At 39.0% G+C, this 20103-nt stretch overlaps 1 protein-coding gene across 2 annotated transcripts; it reads right to left on the bottom strand.

Annotated features, from left to right (window-relative positions):
• Positions 1-5911: 5911 nt before the first annotated feature.
• LOC103748841 (guanylate-binding protein 5) lies at positions 5912-18884 on the bottom strand. Of its 2 annotated transcripts, XM_008851630.3 has the most exons (11): positions 18683-18884; positions 15735-15943; positions 15170-15297; positions 14001-14110; positions 13221-13414; positions 12661-12903; positions 11112-11392; positions 9691-9903; positions 8688-8790; positions 8238-8419; positions 5912-6804 (listed from the first exon to the last, which is right to left on the bottom strand). In XM_008851630.3, exons 2-11 carry the CDS (start codon positions 15922-15924, stop codon positions 6685-6687), a joined length of 1764 nt encoding a protein of 587 aa, XP_008849852.1. In that variant the 5' UTR covers positions 15925-15943; positions 18683-18884; the 3' UTR covers positions 5912-6684. The 2 variants fall into 2 exon arrangements, with proteins under 2 accessions (XP_008849852.1, XP_029411134.1); XM_029555274.1 differs by lacking the exons at positions 15170-15297; positions 18683-18884 and having other exon boundaries at positions 15735-15867.
• Positions 18885-20103: the final 1219 nt, after the last annotated feature.

The following is a 20103-nucleotide window of genomic DNA, read 5'->3' as shown; positions in this document are numbered from 1 at the left end:
ATTTTTGGTGTGTCTCAAAAAGGGGTAATTTGATCTCTAGTTTTCCAACTCTTACTCCTTTAATTTCCTGCTCTTTTCTTATTGCTCTTGCGTGATTTTCAAGCACTATGTTAAAGAGACGTGGAGATAGTGGACAGCCACAGCCTTGTCTGGTTCCTGATTTCAGTGGGAATGCTTCCCATTTTTCTCCATTTATAATGATGTTGGCTGTGGGTTTGTTATATATGGCTTTAATTATGTTGAGGTATGTTCCCTCCAGATACTAACATATTGAGAATTTGAGATTTATTTATTTTTATGTGTATGTGTGTTTGCCTGCATGTGTGTACATATACCATGTGCATGCCTGGTACCTGAGGAGAAACATAGAAAAATCAAGAATAATTTTTATTTTATTATTTTATTTTTTATTATATGTGTATGAGTGTTATGCCTGCATGTAAGTAAGTGCACCTGTGTTGTGCAATGCCCACGGAGGACAGAAGAGGCTGTCAGATCCCCTGGAACTGGAGTTATGGACAGTTATTAGCTGCCATGTGGGCACTGGGGTTCAAACCCAGGTCTTTGCAAGAACAGTCAGTGTTCTTAAGCGCTGAGCCATCTCTCCAGCCCCAAATTATTTATTTTAATGAGATCTTAAAAAGCAGACACATATGAAAGATAGACTGAGTGTTGGAACAATCAGAAAGAGCCTTCCAGTCTACATAACTCCTATGTTCAAGAATCTGGCTCTTGAGTGCAGTGCACAAGAACCAATGTGGATTTTAGGTAGAAACATGGGAGCTACTAACAGAGGTGAAGAGAATTCTATAAATGCAAAGCAAAATGTTAGCAATGAAGAATTTCTTTAATGAGTTTAACAGAAGACAAAACATGAACCTGGCAGATAAAACACCAAAGTAGTAGAAATCAGACTGTAACACAGACAGGTAGAAAATCATAGCTGTCCATGGAGTAGCTCACAACACCACGTGAAACAATGTGACAAGGCTGACTATAGTATAGTCAGGCTCTTGGAGAAGATCTGGAGGGGAAACAGAATGTGGGTGAGTTTTCCAAAACTGCTGCTCGATAACAAACCACAAATCCAGAAGGCCACAAAACCCCAGCAGAAGAAGCACAAAAACAAAACAAGGCAAACACCCATGCCAACACACACTGTGGGCAAAGCAATGAAACCTAAGAATGTAGAAAATAGTTTGATGCCACTACAGAAAATCAAACATAACACAGGGAGACAAAAGTAAAGTAGTGAGCAGTTCCTTTCTAGAAGCTATGCAAGTCACAGGCAACAGTAAAACAACTCTAGCACTGAACTAACCCAGCAATTCAAATTTTCTAGGCTGCAGGGCTGGGAATGTACCTAAGCTGGTAGAGCACTTTCTATCACACATGAAGTCCTAGGTTCCATACCCAGGACTACACACACTAGGGATGGTGATACATTTCTATAATCTCAGCACTTTGGAAGTCGAGCCTAGAGGGTCAGGAGTTCCAGGCCAACCTTGCCTGCATAGTGAGTTCAAAGTCAATCCAGACTACATGAAAGCCCTAAAAAAATAAGAAGAAAAGGAAGAAAGAAAGGAAGGAAGGAAGGAAGGAAGGAAGGAAGGAAGGAAGGAAAGAAGGACGGAAGGAAGGAAGGAAGAGAATTCTTTAAAATAAATATAAAAGTATTTTTTAAAATAAAGTTGATGGAAAAAATATATGATTCTAAAATGTAAAGGCAAATGTTGACATGAAAGTACTTCAAAACCATATTATGCAAAAATTGGTTATAGCTATTTTAATATGTAATGTGACATTATCTTTACCTGAGTGGGAAAGGAGGCCAGAAAGATACAGAAAACCTCAAAAAGAAACTGTCAGGCATTAATATTTAATTCAGAGTTGTTCCTTCATAATATTGACAAAAGACCACCTCCTAAATCTTTGACTTTGGAAAATGAATCATCCTTCTCCAGAAAAAAAACTCTGGATCCACTCTTCCTAACATTGTGGGTCTTGCTGGATTACAGTCCTAAAAGTGGATGATACATAAGCTAAACATACATAGCTAAATAACTTGATGGCCTTAGATAAGAGAAAGATTTCTAATAGAACACACATACCCACTACTAACAATAAAGTAAAAATTTTAAACTATTTTATTGATTCTAGAATTTCACACAATGTATTTTGATCCTATTTAGACACCCTCCCATCACTCCACCCCACCTTACTACTCCACCTCTGATTTAATGTCCTCTATTATTATTTTTATTTTTTCCCCTTATTTAAATGCCTATCAAATCTAGTCTGTGTTTCCCAAGTGCTCTTCGGCGTATGTCTATGCCTTGAAGTCTGGTCAATCTACCAGGCATCACATCAGTAAAGAAAACTGACTTTCCTTTTCCCAGGATCTGTCAGTTGCCAATAGATCTTCACCTAAAGCTAGAGCTTCCTGTCTACCTCTCATATCCATGCTGGGCCCCTGTCTGACAGCTCTTGTGCATGCTGTCACAAGCACTGTGGGTTCATATGTGCAATGACCCTGTGGTGTCCAGATAACACAGTTTCCTTGTATTCATCTACCTCCTCTCACTCTTGCAATCTTTCTGCCCCTTATTCTGCAATGATCCCTGAGCCTTGGGAGGCAAATGTGCAATATAGGAGTTCTGTTTAGGACTGGTCACTCCACAGTCTCTTATTCTCTGCACGTTGACCATTTATGGGTATCTCTGTTAATTGCCATCTACTGCAAGAAGAAGCTTCTATGTTGAGAGCTGAGAGATGCACTTATCTATGGGTATAACAATAAGTCATTATGAGTGTGTTTAATATTATGTCTATTTAGTAGAATGATAGTAGTAATTTCTCCCCTTTGTCATGTGACCTGTCTAGCCACAGGTTCTTGGCTCTGATAACAGTGTCGGTTATGGACTCCCTGTTGTGAAGCAGGCCTTAAATCCAATTAGAAGGTAGTTGGTTACTTCCACAATATCCATGCCACTGTTGCACCAGTGGACATATTTTGCCAAGCCAGTTTTTACTGTAGCTTGCAGTATTCACATCTGGGTAAGGGTGATGATGACTTTTCTCTTCCAGTAACATGCATAGCACCTTCTAGTACTAGGAAAGCTAGCTAGCAGAGATGTAGCTCCAAGGTCAATACAAGCTTGATTTCTCTTTGTTTCTCTGAGACTCACATATGTAGTATCATCAGCAATAGGGTCTTAGTTCTGATGGGTAACTAAAGTGCAATGGCAATAACCAGTATTGTTGAGGATCTATGGGCTGTCTCTGGCCCCCCCAAAAAATCCATCTTTCGGTATACTTTCTTCCATTTTGTATAAAAAAATGCAAAATAATGTCTCAGTAAGATAATACCACATAGCTGCAATATTCACAAAAGTGTAAAACTTTGATATGGAGACAAATCTCAGTGTGATGGTAAGCATGTAAATTGCTGCAGAGTCTTTGAACTCCTGCCACTACTGTACTGATACAGTTTGTTGTTCTGGTCATTGTTGTGGTTATGAGGCTTTAAAGCTGGGGTTGGGCCATTGATTGGTTTCCTCCTTTAGAAGTTTGCATAGTGTCCTCTAAAATTATGAGAGTTAGTCTTCAGGGAGGAGGCTTTCTGGTCAGTTCCAACTCCACAGCTCCAAGTCCTTGGGTCCAACATATGTCCTGTCTTCAGCAATAGGGTCTTCCCTTCAAGTTCTGGGAGGTAATCAAGGGCTGTGGTTCTTATACAAGATTTTTCTTGTTCTGGACATAGTCTCATCCTATAGTCCAGGTTGGCCTGGAACTCACATTCCTCCTGCCCCAGCCTCCCAAATTCTGAGATTATGGCATGTGTCGCCATTGTTACCACCTTTATTCTTAGACTTTCTACTTTCTTCCATTGGTGGTCTGTATATTCAAGGGCAGTCTATATATTCAAATTACCATACTTTTTATTTTCCCTTTTAAAAATGTTCTTGGTTTTTGAAAATTCTTTTATATTAGTTTAAATACACAATTTTTATTTTAACTCTTAATAAATATCTCTAGGTTCATCATTTAATACTTTTATGTTTTATTAAGCAAGAAACAGTATCAAAAGGTGGTTATTAACATAAGTTCTATGGTATTGCTCTTATATAATTATGTGATTTCAGCATCATAATGATAACAATGATAAATATTAATATTTTAATAATGAGTCTAATTTAAAAAACTAAATGTAAGTTTTCATGAGCAATAAATGAGTTGTTATACTTACAGCTGGCACAAAATAAACCCAAAAATATAGTGTAAGCCATTAATACAGTAATATAGTATATGGTATTAATAATAACTATGTACAATGTTAACTAATAAAAATTATATGTGATTCCTCTTGTTGCTGTAATAAATGACCACAAACAACTAACACTTGGTACATTACTATCTTGAAGGTCAGAGACGTGTAAGGCTAGCATCAAAGTGTTACCAGGGCTGCGTTTTGTCTCTAGGCTCTAGGGGAGGACCCATTTCCTTGTTTTTCATTATATTTCAAAGGTAATCAATTAATTTCACAACAGTAGAACCAACAAGGGCAGGAAAAAAGTTCTCTTGTAGTTGAGTACACTGCCCGTGTTCATCCTGTACTACCCGCTCTTACTGTTTTGAACCCAGTAACACATTTCCGTCCCCTGAAACAGAGTATTTGTGGATGAGTAGAAACCAAGGAATCTGGTGGAAACAAATGATTGTGGATCACTAGCTGTGACAGTTTTCACTCTCAGTCTGGCCAGATTAGGAGTCACTAGGAAACATACCTCTGCCTATGTCTGTGAGAATGAACCTAGAGAGGCTTAACTGAGAAGGGAAGACTCATCCTCAATTTAACAGCACCATCCTATGGGTTGGGGGCCTGGATTGAATTAAAAGGGGAAAAAAGAAAGAAAGCTACCAGAGCACCAGCATTTCTTGGTCTCTGCTTCCTGGTCTGCCCAGATATGGGAGTCTCAGCTGAACATTCCACTGCTATGAACTTTGCCACGTCTTTTCCGCCATGATGGACTGCACCCTTTCAATCCCTGAGCCAAAAGAAATTCTTCCTCCCATAAGTTGCTTTTTGTCAGGTATTTGATCACAGCTAAGCAACCAATACCCAAGTGAAAGTAATATGTGCCTGTACGATTTCTGAAGAAGGGAACAACCTTGTTCTGGTTGGGGGTGATACAATGGGACAGTACTGAGACAGATATCAGGTTCTTTGTAACATGGTCTAGACTATGTACCAAATAGAATCTTGGACACAGGATTATGCTGAATTACAGGGTTTTAAAAATCAGTTTAAGATTAGTAGTATTAATAAAAATGAGCTGTTTTTCACAAACAATATTTCTTTGGATCTGTATTTTATTTTCGCCTTTATGACTGGTATAGCTTATAAAGCTCATTATAGAGTTTGGCTGAAGAAATGCTCAGTCAATGTGCTGTACATTCTGAATTTCAGGTCGGGTCTAGAAATACAGCTGAGGAGCCTGAGTCTCTATTTAATATGAAAATTTCAAGAAATAAAATTCTTCAAAAAATAAAAGTACAGACATTAGTATGTATCTGCTTTTCCTCTTTACATAAATAAATCATATTCGAGCAACTAAAAAATTATTCAAGCTCCTATAGCATAACCCAACTAGGGAGTTCCTCATAGAAACAAGCAATTATAAGGGAGATAAAACAAAGCTTCATGCAATGATGCTGTAACTTTTAAAACATTCTACTGAAGCCGAACAACCAAACCCACAGAAACAAAAGATAATCTTATTCTAATTCTTAATATCCCAAGGGAAATTCAGAAGGTTTCTCTATAAAGTTTTCAGTGGATAAAATGAAACCAAAGTAATAGACTTGTAGTTTTTAAAGTATTATCATGTTTCAGTTATGTAATAACACATATTTTCATATAATCTTTTATTTAAAGAAGCCAGCAGGTTTTCACATGTGACTGCAAAAGAATTAGGGTGACAACTTTAGCACTGTAAGCAAGCATACAAAGAAATAGATTTTTGACATGTTTTATAATTTTTCTTATACCATCTATTTACCATCTGTAAGGAATTATAGTCATAAAGCATACAATTATTAAGTTCAATATTCATTGTTTCAATTATAAAATATCCTACTTTAGCGGTTCCTTTAGTGTAGATGAAAGAGAAGTAAAAGAGAAGGAAAGGCTTTTTCTTTAGTTGTTTAAGCTTAAGAGGCAATTTCCATCCATATATTTCCCTTGGATCTTCTAACAGATGTTCCTTTCGTGGTAACAATATCTGCTTTCAGCTTGGGCTTTCTCTATACAGATGGCCACCTGACAGTACCGAGGGGCCATACCACTTCCCAAAGCCCAGTGGCCTCCACCCACTTGAGAAGTATACATTTTTTTCTATTTTCCCATGGGTGCCTCCTTCCTGTGGCACCCAGAACATGCCCATCAGCAGGAGAGATGGCCAAGTGAGCCCAAGGCCAAATGAGCCCAAGGTCTGGGTCACTTTCCACTTGACTAAGTGCAAGTGGTTAACACCCCCTAGGTGACTTACACCCTGAGACAAGTGTGGCAGTTAAACAGGAAGCATTGCGAGTTCTTAACTATTGTCCCAAATGCTTTCATTTCTTGTTCCTCTATGTCTTTTAGTGAGGAGTAAGAAAGGGTAGCTTCGATTTTTGCTTTGTTTAGAGTAAAATACAATCTCCATTTGATGCATGATGAGTTTCACACCTGGTCTGGTTGAGTTGTTCTTGAAGTCTTCTGAGATGGGCTTCTTGCTCTGCCTTGATCCTTTCAGCTTCTTTCTAAGAAGTGATAAACAGAAACCATAGAGCTTAGCAAAAAAGTAAGACCAAGCTCTTTTATGATTGGCTACATCACTGACTTGCCCATACTTACACTTATCTATAGTAACAATGGACAGTCCCCTAATACCTTTCTTCCATTCCTATATGTCCAGTCCATTTCTATTATTTTTCATCCTCCTTTTTCTCTAGTTTGAGATACAGCCTATCTCTATGTTTAGTATCTCTAAAATTCCATCCCAACACACCCTTCTTCCTTACATCACACAATTTCCTTAGGCAATCTTAGTCACATCTTGACTTTAATTCTCATTCGCACATAAGAGAATGTTAGATATGTCTAAGAGAAGAGGCTGATATCAGTGTCTAGGTGACATGCTGTCATCCAGAGCCAGGTACAGCATCTGATCTCTAGGTGAGGGGTGGGATCCAGGTAGTCACACCTTGATTGGCAGAAGTGATTGCCCGGTCTGTCATTCAGGGAAACACTAAAATATCAATAATATCTTAGCATAGACCCTAAGAAAACTAGTGCCTGTGGCAATACTGGTAAGTCAAGGGAGATTCAGGACATTGTTTCATAAGGTAATAGCTGGGAATTTCACACCAGCTTTGCAGCAACACTGCAGATCCCATTAACAAGACTGTGATACCAGCATTAGGTTATCTCTCCAGAACTTCAATTAATTCTCCCTAAAGCTGGGGATCCAGAAGTTCTGCTTCACAGCCATTAGATCAGAAAATGCAGGCAAAGGGCTTTGCAGAGTTCTTGGTAAATAGCGACTACTGTTCATTGAGTGCTGATAAAATTAAAGGAAAGTGCAACTTAAAGACCATCAGAACCAGGGATGATCAAGACAAAGACAGGAACAAAGATACAGAACATGACAGTTATGTACAAAAGTATCATGATCAAGACAGAAGAGTGTACAAGCAAGCAAGAAGTCCACAGAAAAGACAATTACTGTGATAAGAAATGACTTCATCTTGGCCAGGCGTGGTGGCACACGCCTTTAATCCCAGCACTCGGGAGGCAGAAGCAGGTGGAGCTCTGTGAGTTCAAGGCTAGCCTGGTCTACATAGTGAATTACAGGCCAGCTAGGGCTACAGGGAGACCCTGTCTCAAAAAAAAAATGCTTTCATCTTTATTTAATAATTCATTATGCATACTCTGTGCCAAACATCATTCTAAACACAAATATTAAGGCATTTACTATAACCTTGTAATATTATTATTATCAAAGCATGGAGGGTAGAGTTAATTGCATAAACCATACATGTGGTAAGAGGTGGTACTTGGTTTGATATTCCAGAGCTCTTGCCCTGAGAGACCGCATTAAGGCTGCTTCTTTGGGCCATTGACTCATGCTGTCAACCTGATGGGAAGGAGAGAGACTGAGCAACTGCCCTGGGAGGAAACAGTTGATGATTACCTGGAGTCTCACTTTCTGGATCCTCTCTTGTTCTGCCAGGAAGTTTGCTTTCTCTCTTTCCATTTTCCTCAGTTGCTCTTGATGGAGTCTCTCTCTCTCTGCCCTCCTTTGCTCTTCCTGAATACGAAGCACCTCCAACCTCCGTGCTTCAGCCCTGGCAGCCTCTGCTCTAGCACGTTCCGCTGAGGAGAAAGGGAAATGTCAAACCTCCCTCCCGAGGATTACTGAACCCTCTTCTGCCTCCCACTTTGGGTGGCTGCTGTTCCATCTCTGTGGATAAAGATTCCCTGGGTTGTTTTTCCTTTCCTGCAGCTCATCGTGAATTCTCAGGCAGGCTGCAAATTGCTACGAACCATTTTTGATGTTCTTGCAAATTGTTTCAGGTCGGGCAAACCACCTTAATTTTAAACTGGTGGCCATTATCATGTGTCGCTTCCATTTTCTTCTCACCTTCCCTCTCCCTCTCCTTAGCTGTGAGACGCTGGTCTGTCTGTAGAATCGTGTTACTCAGAGGTTCCTTGGCCTGCAAATATTTCTGCAGAACTTCCTCAGCCTAGGAATACCAAACCATGTGTTAGAATTAGGCAGTGCTAATTAACAATGCTGTAAATGCCTTTATTTCTTATTCCTCTGAGTATCTCTCCCTCCTAGAGGGTACTCAGCCAGCGCCTACCTGTTGGAGCCCATCTATCATGCCTCATCTATGGGCATGGTCATGATGTTGGCCTGGATTATCAGAGCACCCAGGGACCCCAGATGTAACCATCTTGTTTACAGGTGGGGAAAAACTGAACCTTGGATGTAAAAGACTAATACAGATGCTGGGGCAGATATGCTCGCCCTCCTCTGAGATGTAGGTCACTGAAGCAGCTAAATTTGGGTGGACATATCAGTGCCTTTTTTATTTCTATGCATATGTGAGCCTGCTTGAAAATGGAGCTAATAGTCAAGAAAACAAAACGGGAAAATGAAGTAGGGGTTGGAAAGGAAAAAAGGAGGAAAATGGATGACATCATTTCAACTCTTAAATGTATCTATACTTGAAATGTATACTTTCTACGTATACTTGAAATGAATGCCTTTGGTTTTGGTTTATGTAAGCCAATCCATTATTGTTTTTTCCTTAAATTAGTTTCAGTTGTTGAGATTCTGTCCCATCTCTTCCTAAAAAGCCCCTCTGTTGCCCATCAACAATGATGGCTATGATAGTGGTTTAGGGATTATAGAGATGGCTCAGTTTAATCTCATAGCTGTCACTGAAGAGTCCATGCTATAATAGTAATGCCAAGTGCAAACTCTTCCTATGCATGTTCATTCAATGACAGTATCACTCCTGGGCAGGTCATTAAATTTATCGCTGTACCTGTGTTTGCATCTTTCCTTCTGTCCTCAATGATTTTTCTAAAGAAGCCCTTGGCTATTTCTCATAACTTGTAGATGAAGTGAAAGATACCTGTATTCCTTTCCCAGGCTTCTGTTGGTATTGTGTCTTCAGCTGCTCTCTCTTCTGAAGGAAGAGGCTGTGGCCTCCTGGTTTAGCATAAACCCCCTGTGCCACTTCTTGTTCCAGAGGCTTAAAAATACTCTCAATTAAGGCTGAGCAGCACTCCGAAGATGCTTTTGCATTCTTCTTACAAATCTCGTCCTTCTTTTCACTTAGTAGGGTCTTCAGAGGGACAGAAACCCACAAAGATGTTAGCAAAATCAGTAATTCTGAAATTTTAAAAAATATTCTACATTTTTTTCTTTGAGTATAAGATTATATCCTTCTTACCAAACCTGGAAAAATTCCAAGGATGGTATTCTGAAAAATTATATGTATTGGGGCTGGAGAGCATTGTCTGCTTTGCAAAGGACCTGGATTCAATGCCCAGCACCCATAAGGAGACTAACAATGGTCCATACATAACTCTAGTCACAGGATAATCCAGTGCCCTCTTCCGACCTCTGTAGGCACTGCAGGATATGAGTGCACTTACATACACACAGGCAATACACTCATACGAAATAAAAACAATAAATGATATTTTAAATTATATGTATTTAGAGGTTAGAGGGTTTTTTTTTAAAGCAGAGCAAAAGTAGGCTTTTTAAAGAAAAAGTGAGAAAGAAGACCTGAGAGTGGTAGGGGGTCCAAGAGAAGAATGTCCTCTTCTGTTTCTTTTTTAGCTTATTCATCATATTTGGACAATTTCATACACGTATACAGTGAGTTTTAGTCATTTTCACCTCTATTACCTTCTCTCATGACCCTTCCTTCTTCTACTGAAACCCTCATTATTTCAAAGGAAACCCACCCCAACTTGTATGTGCTTTTGTATGTGAGAGAAACCCACTGAATCAAATTGGAGTTACTTGAAACTCATTTCTCAATATGTTACTTGTAACTATGTGTAATTTTATTATCATAGACCTCTAACTCTGGTCATAATTTTTAATGCAACCATTTTTAGATGTTTTTTCGGATTTTCTTCCAGTTCAGTGTGAAGGTAAAATTGAACAATTAGCTGGAATATCAGTTTATGCTATTAATTTTTGATTCATCATATTTTAGTAGATACAAAGACAATTCTGTGTACTTCATTAATAAAAAGTAAATATTTGTAAATATAATAGTTAATGAAATAAAAGCAGTTCAAGCTTAGTTCATGAGTAAAGGTGAGTTGTACGCATGTGTGTAAAGGTCAGAATCTACAGGGCCAGTTTATTTACAGGTTTGTCTATTTTCCCAACCAAAGTATGGCCATATAAGTGACTCTCATCATTTCGAGTCTAGTAGAAATTATTTTCTTAATTAGTCCTATTTTATCACTTACAGAAATCTTTTTGCCTTCTATTATCCCTGATGTTTATGAACTATAAAAAAAATACTACCTCTAATTCCTTCTGGAAACTTTGGTCTTCATCCTTGAAAGAGTTCTTCCTAAAGATTTCTATGGCCTCACTCTCAATGGCCCTGTGCAGGTCCAGAAGCTCCTGTTGGGTTTCTGTGGGCAGCTGTACCTTCTGGCCCATCTGCTGGTCATAGTGAGAAATAGCCTTTTGTACTGCAGCTGAGTTCTCTCTTTTGGCCATGGTTATGACTATGTTCTCCACGCAGGGCAGGTCCCCATTGTTGATAGCATTGACGTAGGTTACCACCAGGCTTTCTAGACCTTAGCAGAAGAAAGAGATCCTTGTATTGTTTACAGAAAAAGGGTCCAAGATCTATATGGAATCATTCTGAAATGTTAACAGTGGATTGCCTGAAGTTTTTCAGCATTCTGGGCAAGATTCAAGTGGCCCAGAGAAGTTCCCTTGGGAATTTATGTGATTAAAAAGTCTAGTCTTAGGGCTGGAGAGATAGCTCAGGCTAACAACCATCCATAACTCCAGTTCCAGGGGAATCTCTTCTGACCTCCGTGGGCACTGCATGACCCAGGTGCACTTACATACATACAGACAGTACACTTGTACACATAAAATAAAAAATAATAAAATATTTTTTAAAAAATAGAAAAATAGCCAGGCATGGTGGTGCACGCCCGTGGTCCCAGGACTTGGGAGGCAGAGGCAGGCAGATCTCTGTGAGTTCAAGGCCAGCCTGGTCTACATAGTGAGTTCCAGGACAGCTGGGGCTTACGGGGAGACCCTGCTTCAAAAAGACCCCCCCAAAAAAAGAAGAAAATAGAGGAATTCTCAGCGCAAATGTAATGGTCCATGTCTTGTCCATAGAGAACTAGGAGATGATTGTGTAAAATATTCATTTGGAAAAAATGCTGCAGGGCTCTGCTTCTTTAACTTCCTTTTCTTTTTATTCAGAATTTTCCTTTCTCTTTTACTTTATTATAATAATGATGGTGTAAGAGATTTCTCTGTAAAACAGAACAAATGGAGCAATCTAGGCCTGCTTTTGCTGAAACTTCTTTGTCAGTTTTCACAGAGAGAATACAAAATCCCTTTAAAATACTTAATTTACAGAATTTTAAGACAGAGTTCTTATGATAAACTAAACCAAGAAGCCTGAGGAGACATCTTCCAGGATTTTAGGGTTTTGTTCAACATTTGTATCAACCAAATTCCATTTCTATAGGGAATGTCTATAATTTTTATCTTGTGCTTATCAAAGACTGGGACATATAAAAATCCAATCTGTTTATTGAAAAAAGTCAACCCATGCAAGTTGATATATTTTAACAGCAGTTTGATAATGGGTAAAACGTCTCTTATTGTCTTATTTCCTGTGATTTTATTTCATATAGCTTTTGAGGTTTTACTCTGATACTGATGGTATGTTTGATATATACTATAACTTTTATGGCAAATAGGGTCTCCATCGTGGCAGTCACTCACACATTTGTTAACTCTGGCACTACAAAGAAACACTATGCATCTCTTATTCTTCATGATGAGCTAAAAGAAAAATCCTTTAAAAGGTACTCACGAGGCCCATTGACCTGGATTCCTCCTGGAAGAGTCTTGATCTTGGACTGGCTGAAGATATGGGAAGAAAATTCTGTCAGCTGTTGCACAAATTCAGGAATTAGCTCACTATCCTGCAGTTCTTCAAGCTGGGCAAGCTTTTTGCCATGAGTGGGTGACTCAAAAATAAAGCATTTCTTTACTGGGAAGAACTTCTGGATACATAGACGGGGTAGATTGAAACTCTGAGTTCTTTCATCGCTACCTGGAGAAGGAAATATGGGATTTACTTAGTATATAAGTCACATTCATATTCATCTATTTAACTTGAGTAAATAAACTCTTCTTGATGTTACCTTGAGCCAAAAGATAAAAAAGTAACTATTCATGAAGAAAGCTGAGGGAAATTTGTTCAAGAGCAAAGGAATAATGCAATTTAATGTGAATCTATTAGTTTGTTCTGAATTATTAATATTCATTGGTCATTTTGTAGGAGAGCTGAGTGAGTAAATTCAGAAAATGGTAAACTTAGCTGTCTATACAGAAGATCATTTCTTGGGCTCTTTCCTCTTCCCACTTTACCTTGTTTCAGCTTCAGTGAATTCTCTAAGTAGTCATCTGAGGTGATGGCTTGTCCGTCTGTTTCCAGGCTCAGGTAGAAATCTCTTAAAGTCCACACCAGGTCTGGAAAGAAGCTCACATCAGCAGTTTGTTCAGCCCCACTGAGGTCAGGGGAGTTTCTTGTGCGGAGCAGATCTGTCAGTTCTGTCACATTGCTAGGATGCGGCTGAGGAAAACTGGTAGAAGCAGAGTTCCAGCTAAGCCCATAGTTTATCTGAGGCCTCCTTAAACCTGTTTTCCTTTGCCATTTAACAGAATCAACATCGCATCAGTGGCATACATGAGGGCTCTTATCCTTGTATTTCTGTTCTGCGCAATACTTTGTGTATCTTGTACATGTGTGGATATATGTTTGTACGTGTGAGTGCACATATGTGTGGAAGACAGAGGTGGACTGAGTGTCTTCCTCTGCTGCTCTTCAACTTGTCATTTGAGACATGGTCTCTCTTTGAACTTGGAGTTCACTGATTGGCTACACTAGTTGGCTAACAAACCACGGTAATCCTCCTGTCTGTGAGCCCCCATCACTGGGGTTCCAGGCCCAGGCTACCACACCTGGCTCTATGTGGGTGCTATGAATCCAAACTCAAGTCTTCATACTTGCACAATAAGCACTTTTCTAACTGAGTCCTATCCTCAGCCCCTATATTTTAAGTTTTCTGAGTCCATAGTGTTCTCATAAATACACAACTAGTTTGTTCTCTCTGGCATGGTACCATCCTGGATCCCAAAAAAGGATACTGAAGTAGGTCAATAGCCCCTTGGTCAATTTTGCTCATGGTATTGTATACAAAGGTGCTGCTCAGTAGGATTGCCAGTGCAAAGATCTGGGTATCGTTCTTTTCATCAATCTAGAAATCAGAATAAAGTTGAGTCATGTCTCATGGTATAACCAGATTAGTAATCAATAAAAATGAAATGTTGACACACAAACATTAAACAAGACAAACAAAATTTGATTGTTGGACATATCTATTTTATACACTTCTCACACTGATAATTTTATACTGATCCATCCATTACTCACTCAGTGGTCTCTTATTTTTTTATTTTATTTATTATTTTTATTTTATGTGTATGTGTGTATTGCCTGCATGTAGGTAAGTGCACCCGTGTCATGCAATGCCCGTGGAGGACAGAAGAGGCTGTCAGATCCCCTGGAACTGGGGTTACAGACAGTTGTTAGCTGCCATGTGGGTGCTGGGATTTGAACCCGGGTCTTCTACAAGAGCAGTCAGTGTTCTTAACCACTGAGCTCTCTCCAACTCCCATCAGTCAGTTTTATAACAATTAGATAGCTGATGAATAGTCAAAGTTAATGGGGGCAATTAGAGTCTTTAAAACTAAAATTTTCCACGGCGAAAAACAAATTTGGCTTATATACATGATACACATATCTATTTGACTCATGGTTACCCACATAAGGCAGTTCACAATGTTGATTTAATTAAAAAAATAATGCTGTGAAATGAACTTATAAAATTATTTTTTACCATAAGTAAGGAAATTAACTTCAAAGTATGACTCCCCATTTTTGAATCTTGGTAAATCAGAAGTTAAAAAAAGAACAAAAACAACCCTATCACAATGGACATTCAAGGGAAAGATCTAATTATGTACAAGAGCCAGCTCATATCAACTCATAAGACGCAAATAGTGTGCACATCGTCCTAAGTGTGAGTTTACTGATTCTATGTTTAGTTCAACATCAGTGTCGTATTCCCAGATACTGATTCTACCTTATAAATATGTTTTCTCACTTCATGTCTCTAAACGCTATTAAAGACGGGGAGGGGTATACTCAAGTCCATTGAGAGTACAAATTTAATGGGGGATGTGGCTTCCTGTACAAAGAATATTCAAAGATAAGATGGGATAAGTCCAATCCAGACAGAATCCTCCTTCCTTACCTTCTCTACATCTCCCAGGCCCTCAGTGTCAAGCAGAACTAGGGTGTGGTCTGGCTTCTCTGGGTGAGGCACACACCACATCCAGATTCCCTTGGTTTGAGACTGCACAGTGGAGCCAACAGAAAAGCCTGCAAATCAGAGTGAGAGATGGCAATAGAGGAGGGAGTCTGTAAGCCAGGTGTTCTCCTGATAAAAAGCTAAGATTTACAGAAAACAAGATGATGAGGCAGTAGAAAATGCAGGTAATGATCTGAATTCTAGTAGGGACTGAGCAAATAATATCAAACACCTTAAACTGAATTTGCTGCTCTTTTCAAAATAATTTATCATGCTACTAAAAACTTAGTAGTCTGATGAATGGAATTTATTTCATTGATGTCTTGCTTCTTATGTCACAGATAGAGAGTTGCCCTTCATCTATCCAAAGATACAAAGAACAGCTATGGCATAAACTCTAGCTTTCAATATCCTGCCCAATCCCTAACATTCTCTCTTCACTTTCCTATGCTGGATGCTGACAGTGTGGTGGACAGAATCTCAGTACATCTCTTCTGGTGGTACTCACCTGTTTTCTTCCCAGCCAGCTTGTTCATCAGGTAGGATTTGCCGGTGCGGTAGAGGCCCACAATGGCCACCACCACCATAGGCTGTGTGATATTAGACAGGATCTCCAGGGCTTCCTGGTTGACAACTAACTGCTCCTCTGTATTCCCAATGAGGCACATGGGCTCTGGCATGTGGATTGACGGAGCCATGTCAGAGATGTTACTTTGTCTACAGGGAAGAAATGGAATGGCCTGAAATTGCTAGTCTTTAAAGAAAGACTTTTTGCCCACTGAATCAGGGAACATACTATCTCTTATCATGGCCTAAGTTTCTGAAGAAATTGTCAAATAAAATATTAAAAAGTAGCAGAGTAAAGTATAGGTCCCTTCACAGAGCTATAATAGGCCACCCCACTGGTTTATAAATACTTGATAGACACAGAGAAACACATTCCTGAGTCTGACCTATTGATAATTTGATTCTGATTCATTCCATTGGCTTTTGGCTCACTGTGAGGTTCTATGTGCTGGTATCCCAGGATTGGTTCTTCCTGCCCATTACTTGTTACTACACTTGTTTTTCTCTTATTCAGCTGTTGTCCAGGCTGCACTGCTTTAATGCTGCTAGTCACACTACATATATATTTATACATAATTGTCCAATAAATCACAAGTATTTATTTCTGGAAACTGTATTTCTTAAAACATATTCTATGTAGTTATGAATGTCTTTTATCAGCCTGTAACTTCAAAGCATGATCATTTTACAATTGGTAAAATGAATGAGAACTCTTCCTTTAATAGTGCTTGATCATTTATTTTTTACTTAGGCACATCATTTCCTGTAATCCTAAAAAATGCCTAGTAAAATATTTGGAGCTGAATGAGTAAAGCTGCTTCTCTGCTCTACTTATCATGGAGAGGAGCTATCTTCCACTTATTTAAAATGAGTATCTACTGAAGACGCTAAAAAGCCATAATCTGCTTCGAGTTCATTTTCGCTGTGGTATTAGAATGAGAAGATCTGGATTCATGGCACCAGCAGACTCTAAAAAGTGTGGGATTCTTTGTTGCATTTAACAATCATAAAGACATTATTCCTGCTTCACTTTCTCACAGCCACTGCAGGATAAATCATGTTGGTGACAAAACAGAAACTGCTTTTACAGAAGCAGGCAGTGGGAAAGCCCTCACAGGCAGTGGGAAAACATTCACATATGGCATGGCCATCAAGGCATGGGAGTCAGGAAATGCTTAGAGCAAGTCTGCCCCAGAAAGTAGAGATACCTCGGTGAATTGAAAGACTTAAATGCCAAGTGTTTTTCCATTCTAATCTATTTTGAGGGTAATGTTGCTACTCTGTATCAGAATTCTGGTTGCCTGATGTATGTAGCAGGAGCTAGAATTTTTTTCCCAGATTATGAAGTGTGGAAACTTTGCAGTGATGATCTGCAGTTGCTTGGAACAAAGAAGATGCGCATCTACAAGCAATATTAGGGACCTGTAGGCTCTTACACTTTGGGATGATATTGCTAATGGAGGAAGAAATGACTTTAACTGAATTTTCAGATTTTATGAATAGTATTAGCACCATGTAGATCTACAACACAATATTTTTCATGTTGGCATCAAACAGTATCTGGATAGCATCCTCAATGCTTTTACAAGAGCCAAACCTCTGAAGTGTCTTTGCTAAATATTCTGGAATTATTTAACATTCTCCAGCCACATTCCCAACTGCTGCTCTGTCATAACTCAGCCTGTGACACATATACTCTGGGAGGCATGTACTCTAACTCTGTTAGAGTCTCATAACTTTTATAAATGAAAACAATGCAGTCATGGAACAAAACATGTAGAAAAAATCACATTTGGGCTTTGTGGTAATTAGACTTTATTTCCAATCCCAGCGTTGGAAATGACTAGCTCTATGACATTGGCATGTTGTTTAACTGTTTAAGTTTACTCCCTATAAACCAGAAGTAAGTAAGTAAGTAAGTAAGTAAATAAATAAATAAATAAATAAATAAATAAATATTCATTTCATCAGTATAACTGCCAGCTTTAAAAGAAGGCTGGGGTTGGAGAGGTAGCTCAGTGGATGAGAATGCTTGCTGCTCTTCAGGCAATACATTCATATGCACAACATAAAAATAATAAAATAAAAAGTAATAAAATAGGCTTAAATCAATAACTCTTCTTTAATGGGGGGAGGGCTTTACAACAGGGGAAAAAACTACACATAAGAAAACTGCCAAGATATGCAACAGAAAATGCTCAGAAGTGCTGGTGATGGAGCTTCTGCAGGAAGAATCTTTAAGACTGCACTAGAGTTAAGTGTGTACTGCTCTCTTCATGAAACTTCCTTCTTTACTCTGAGTTTCAACTTTTCTTTCCTCTTTAGGAATGAGGAAGCTACTTTCATTTGCAAGTCATCCATTGCTCTTCCTCAAGACAATAGCACCATCACAGCTCTTGAAACTGAAACAGCCAATCAGGTTTTAGCAAAGGCAAAGATCAGTTAAACGGCAGTTAGGCACACCAACAAGTTATAACGGCAGAGGAAAAGAACAGTTGGAAGACATTTCAAGCTCCGTTAGCCCCTCCTCATACTGCCGTCCTATCCATCAGCAAATATAGCCAGGGTCTCACTCTAACCATTTGATAAACAATCCTACTTGTCTGATAACATTGCAATTTAATCTTTTTGTATTGTGATGCACTTTTCAATATATATTTTAATTTAATTTTTGTGCATTTCATGTAATACATCTTAATCATATTTAGCCCTCCTCCTCTATCTGCACTGCCCATAGCCCAACATATATGACAAAATGTATGAAATCTGGTGCAGTTTAATCTTTAGTGGGTCTCATACATCATACCAGACTAAGCTGGATCTTATTCTGCACAGAATATTTTTAAAACACAACTGTGTCAGTGTCTTTCTACCCATGTCCCATCTTACCTTAACAAAATAGCAGGAGCAAAGACCAGTGGAAAGCTGGTTAAAGAGGACTTTGCAAGAGTTCTAACAGCTGTTCACTTATTTAACTGTGGCTATTTTTGATGTAGTGATTGGTCCTGGAAATTCCCTTTCTTCTTCCTGTTCCCAGCCCTTGGCAGAGAACTCACAGCCTTTCTTAAACCCTCTAATCGAAACTGAAACTGCAAAGCGAGTTCAGAATACACAGTTAGAAAAAGGATTTCCTGAGTGTTGCTTGATTGAGAAAGCTTGGCTGTAACTGGCCTGATTTCCCAGAAATTGCCGAGAGCTTTGGCATCTTTTGCAATGATTGCAAGTGTGCATTATTTTTGTCACACTTGAAGTAGGATAGCGTTTTCTCCGTTTTGGATCCGATACGTTTTGAGAGGAAATCTCACATATTTTTAGGGTTATTTTCTTGACATGGTAGTTGCACTCAGGATAAAATTTATTGTGCTAGCAATAGGGAGAACTGAGAACATGGGGTTGTTTGTACGTTCTTAAATCTCATACATAAAAGAATTTGAAAACGACTCAGAGGAGGAAACTTGAGGTCATTGTTACTGGTATTGGAGAGAAAAAAGCCACAGGACAAGTGGACTACAGATCTCAGTAGCACCTCAAAGAGAAAGGTGGAAGAGGAAAGTTTCCAGGCAGCAGGCTTAGGATTTTGACTCCTACCTGAAAAAAGGAGAAAGAAAGAGGGAAAGGAAAAGGTTATACTTTCTGAGTGCAGGTCTATTAGCAACTATGTTGAAGCATGAGCGTCTGAAGTGTGTAAATTCAAATCTCATTAAGGGGGTAGTTATTCCTTATGGCTTCTTATCACGTGTTCAGGTGTAACATGTTTTTGATGTTATGGCATTTTGAGGGGCATCATCCTGTCCAGGTGACTGGCAGGTTTATTCTGATGAACTCTTAAAGAAGAGGACAGTATTAGATTATGTAATCTCATAATCTTTGAGGTAGTTTAAAATGCCGTGTCTCTACTCAGGGTCAGAGGTATGACTCAAGTCCAATTCTTTTGACCAAAAATCGTGTAACAGAGATTAAAATGACTCTTAAATTTTACTTACTTGTATCCTTGTGTGTATGGGTGTGTTGCCTGCATGTGTTTATCAGAGACCAGAAGAGGGCATCCAGTTCCCTTGGAAATGGAATTATGGACTGATGTTAGCTGCCATGTGGGTCCTGGGAACTGAACCAAGATCCTCTGCAAGAACAGCCACTGCTCTTTTAACAGCTGAGCCATCGCTCCAACCCTAGATAAAAAATTAATTTTTTAACAGTGGCACACACCTTTAACCTCAGTACTCAGGAGGCAGAGGCAGGTGGATCTCTATGAGACTAAGGCCAGGCTGGTTCACATAGTGTGTTCCAGGCCAGATAGGGCTACAGGGAGA

Source organism: Nannospalax galili, unplaced genomic scaffold, assembly GCF_000622305.1.
Source record: "Nannospalax galili isolate Female #2095 unplaced genomic scaffold, S.galili_v1.0 scaffold1646, whole genome shotgun sequence".
In the NCBI taxonomy this organism is placed as follows: Eukaryota; Metazoa; Chordata; class Mammalia; order Rodentia; family Spalacidae; genus Nannospalax; species Nannospalax galili.
Note: the sequence above shows the minus strand (reverse complement) of the source record. Positions and strands in the feature narration are given on the sequence as shown.

Excerpts from the sequence above, each read along its gene's own strand:
- LOC103748841 (XM_008851630.3), bottom strand. The coding sequence starts at position 15,924 with ATGGCTCCGTCAATCCACATGCCAGAGCCCATGTGCCTCATTGGGAAT. Across the intron at positions 9,904-11,111 it reads GTTTCCAGAAGGAATTAGAG|ACCCTACTAAGTGAAAAGAA; the intron begins GTAGTATTTTTT and ends GTCCCTCTGAAG. Across the intron at positions 8,791-9,690 it reads AGCCTGGGAAAGGAATACAG|GCTGAGGAAGTTCTGCAGAA; the intron begins GTATCTTTCACT and ends TGGTATTCCTAG.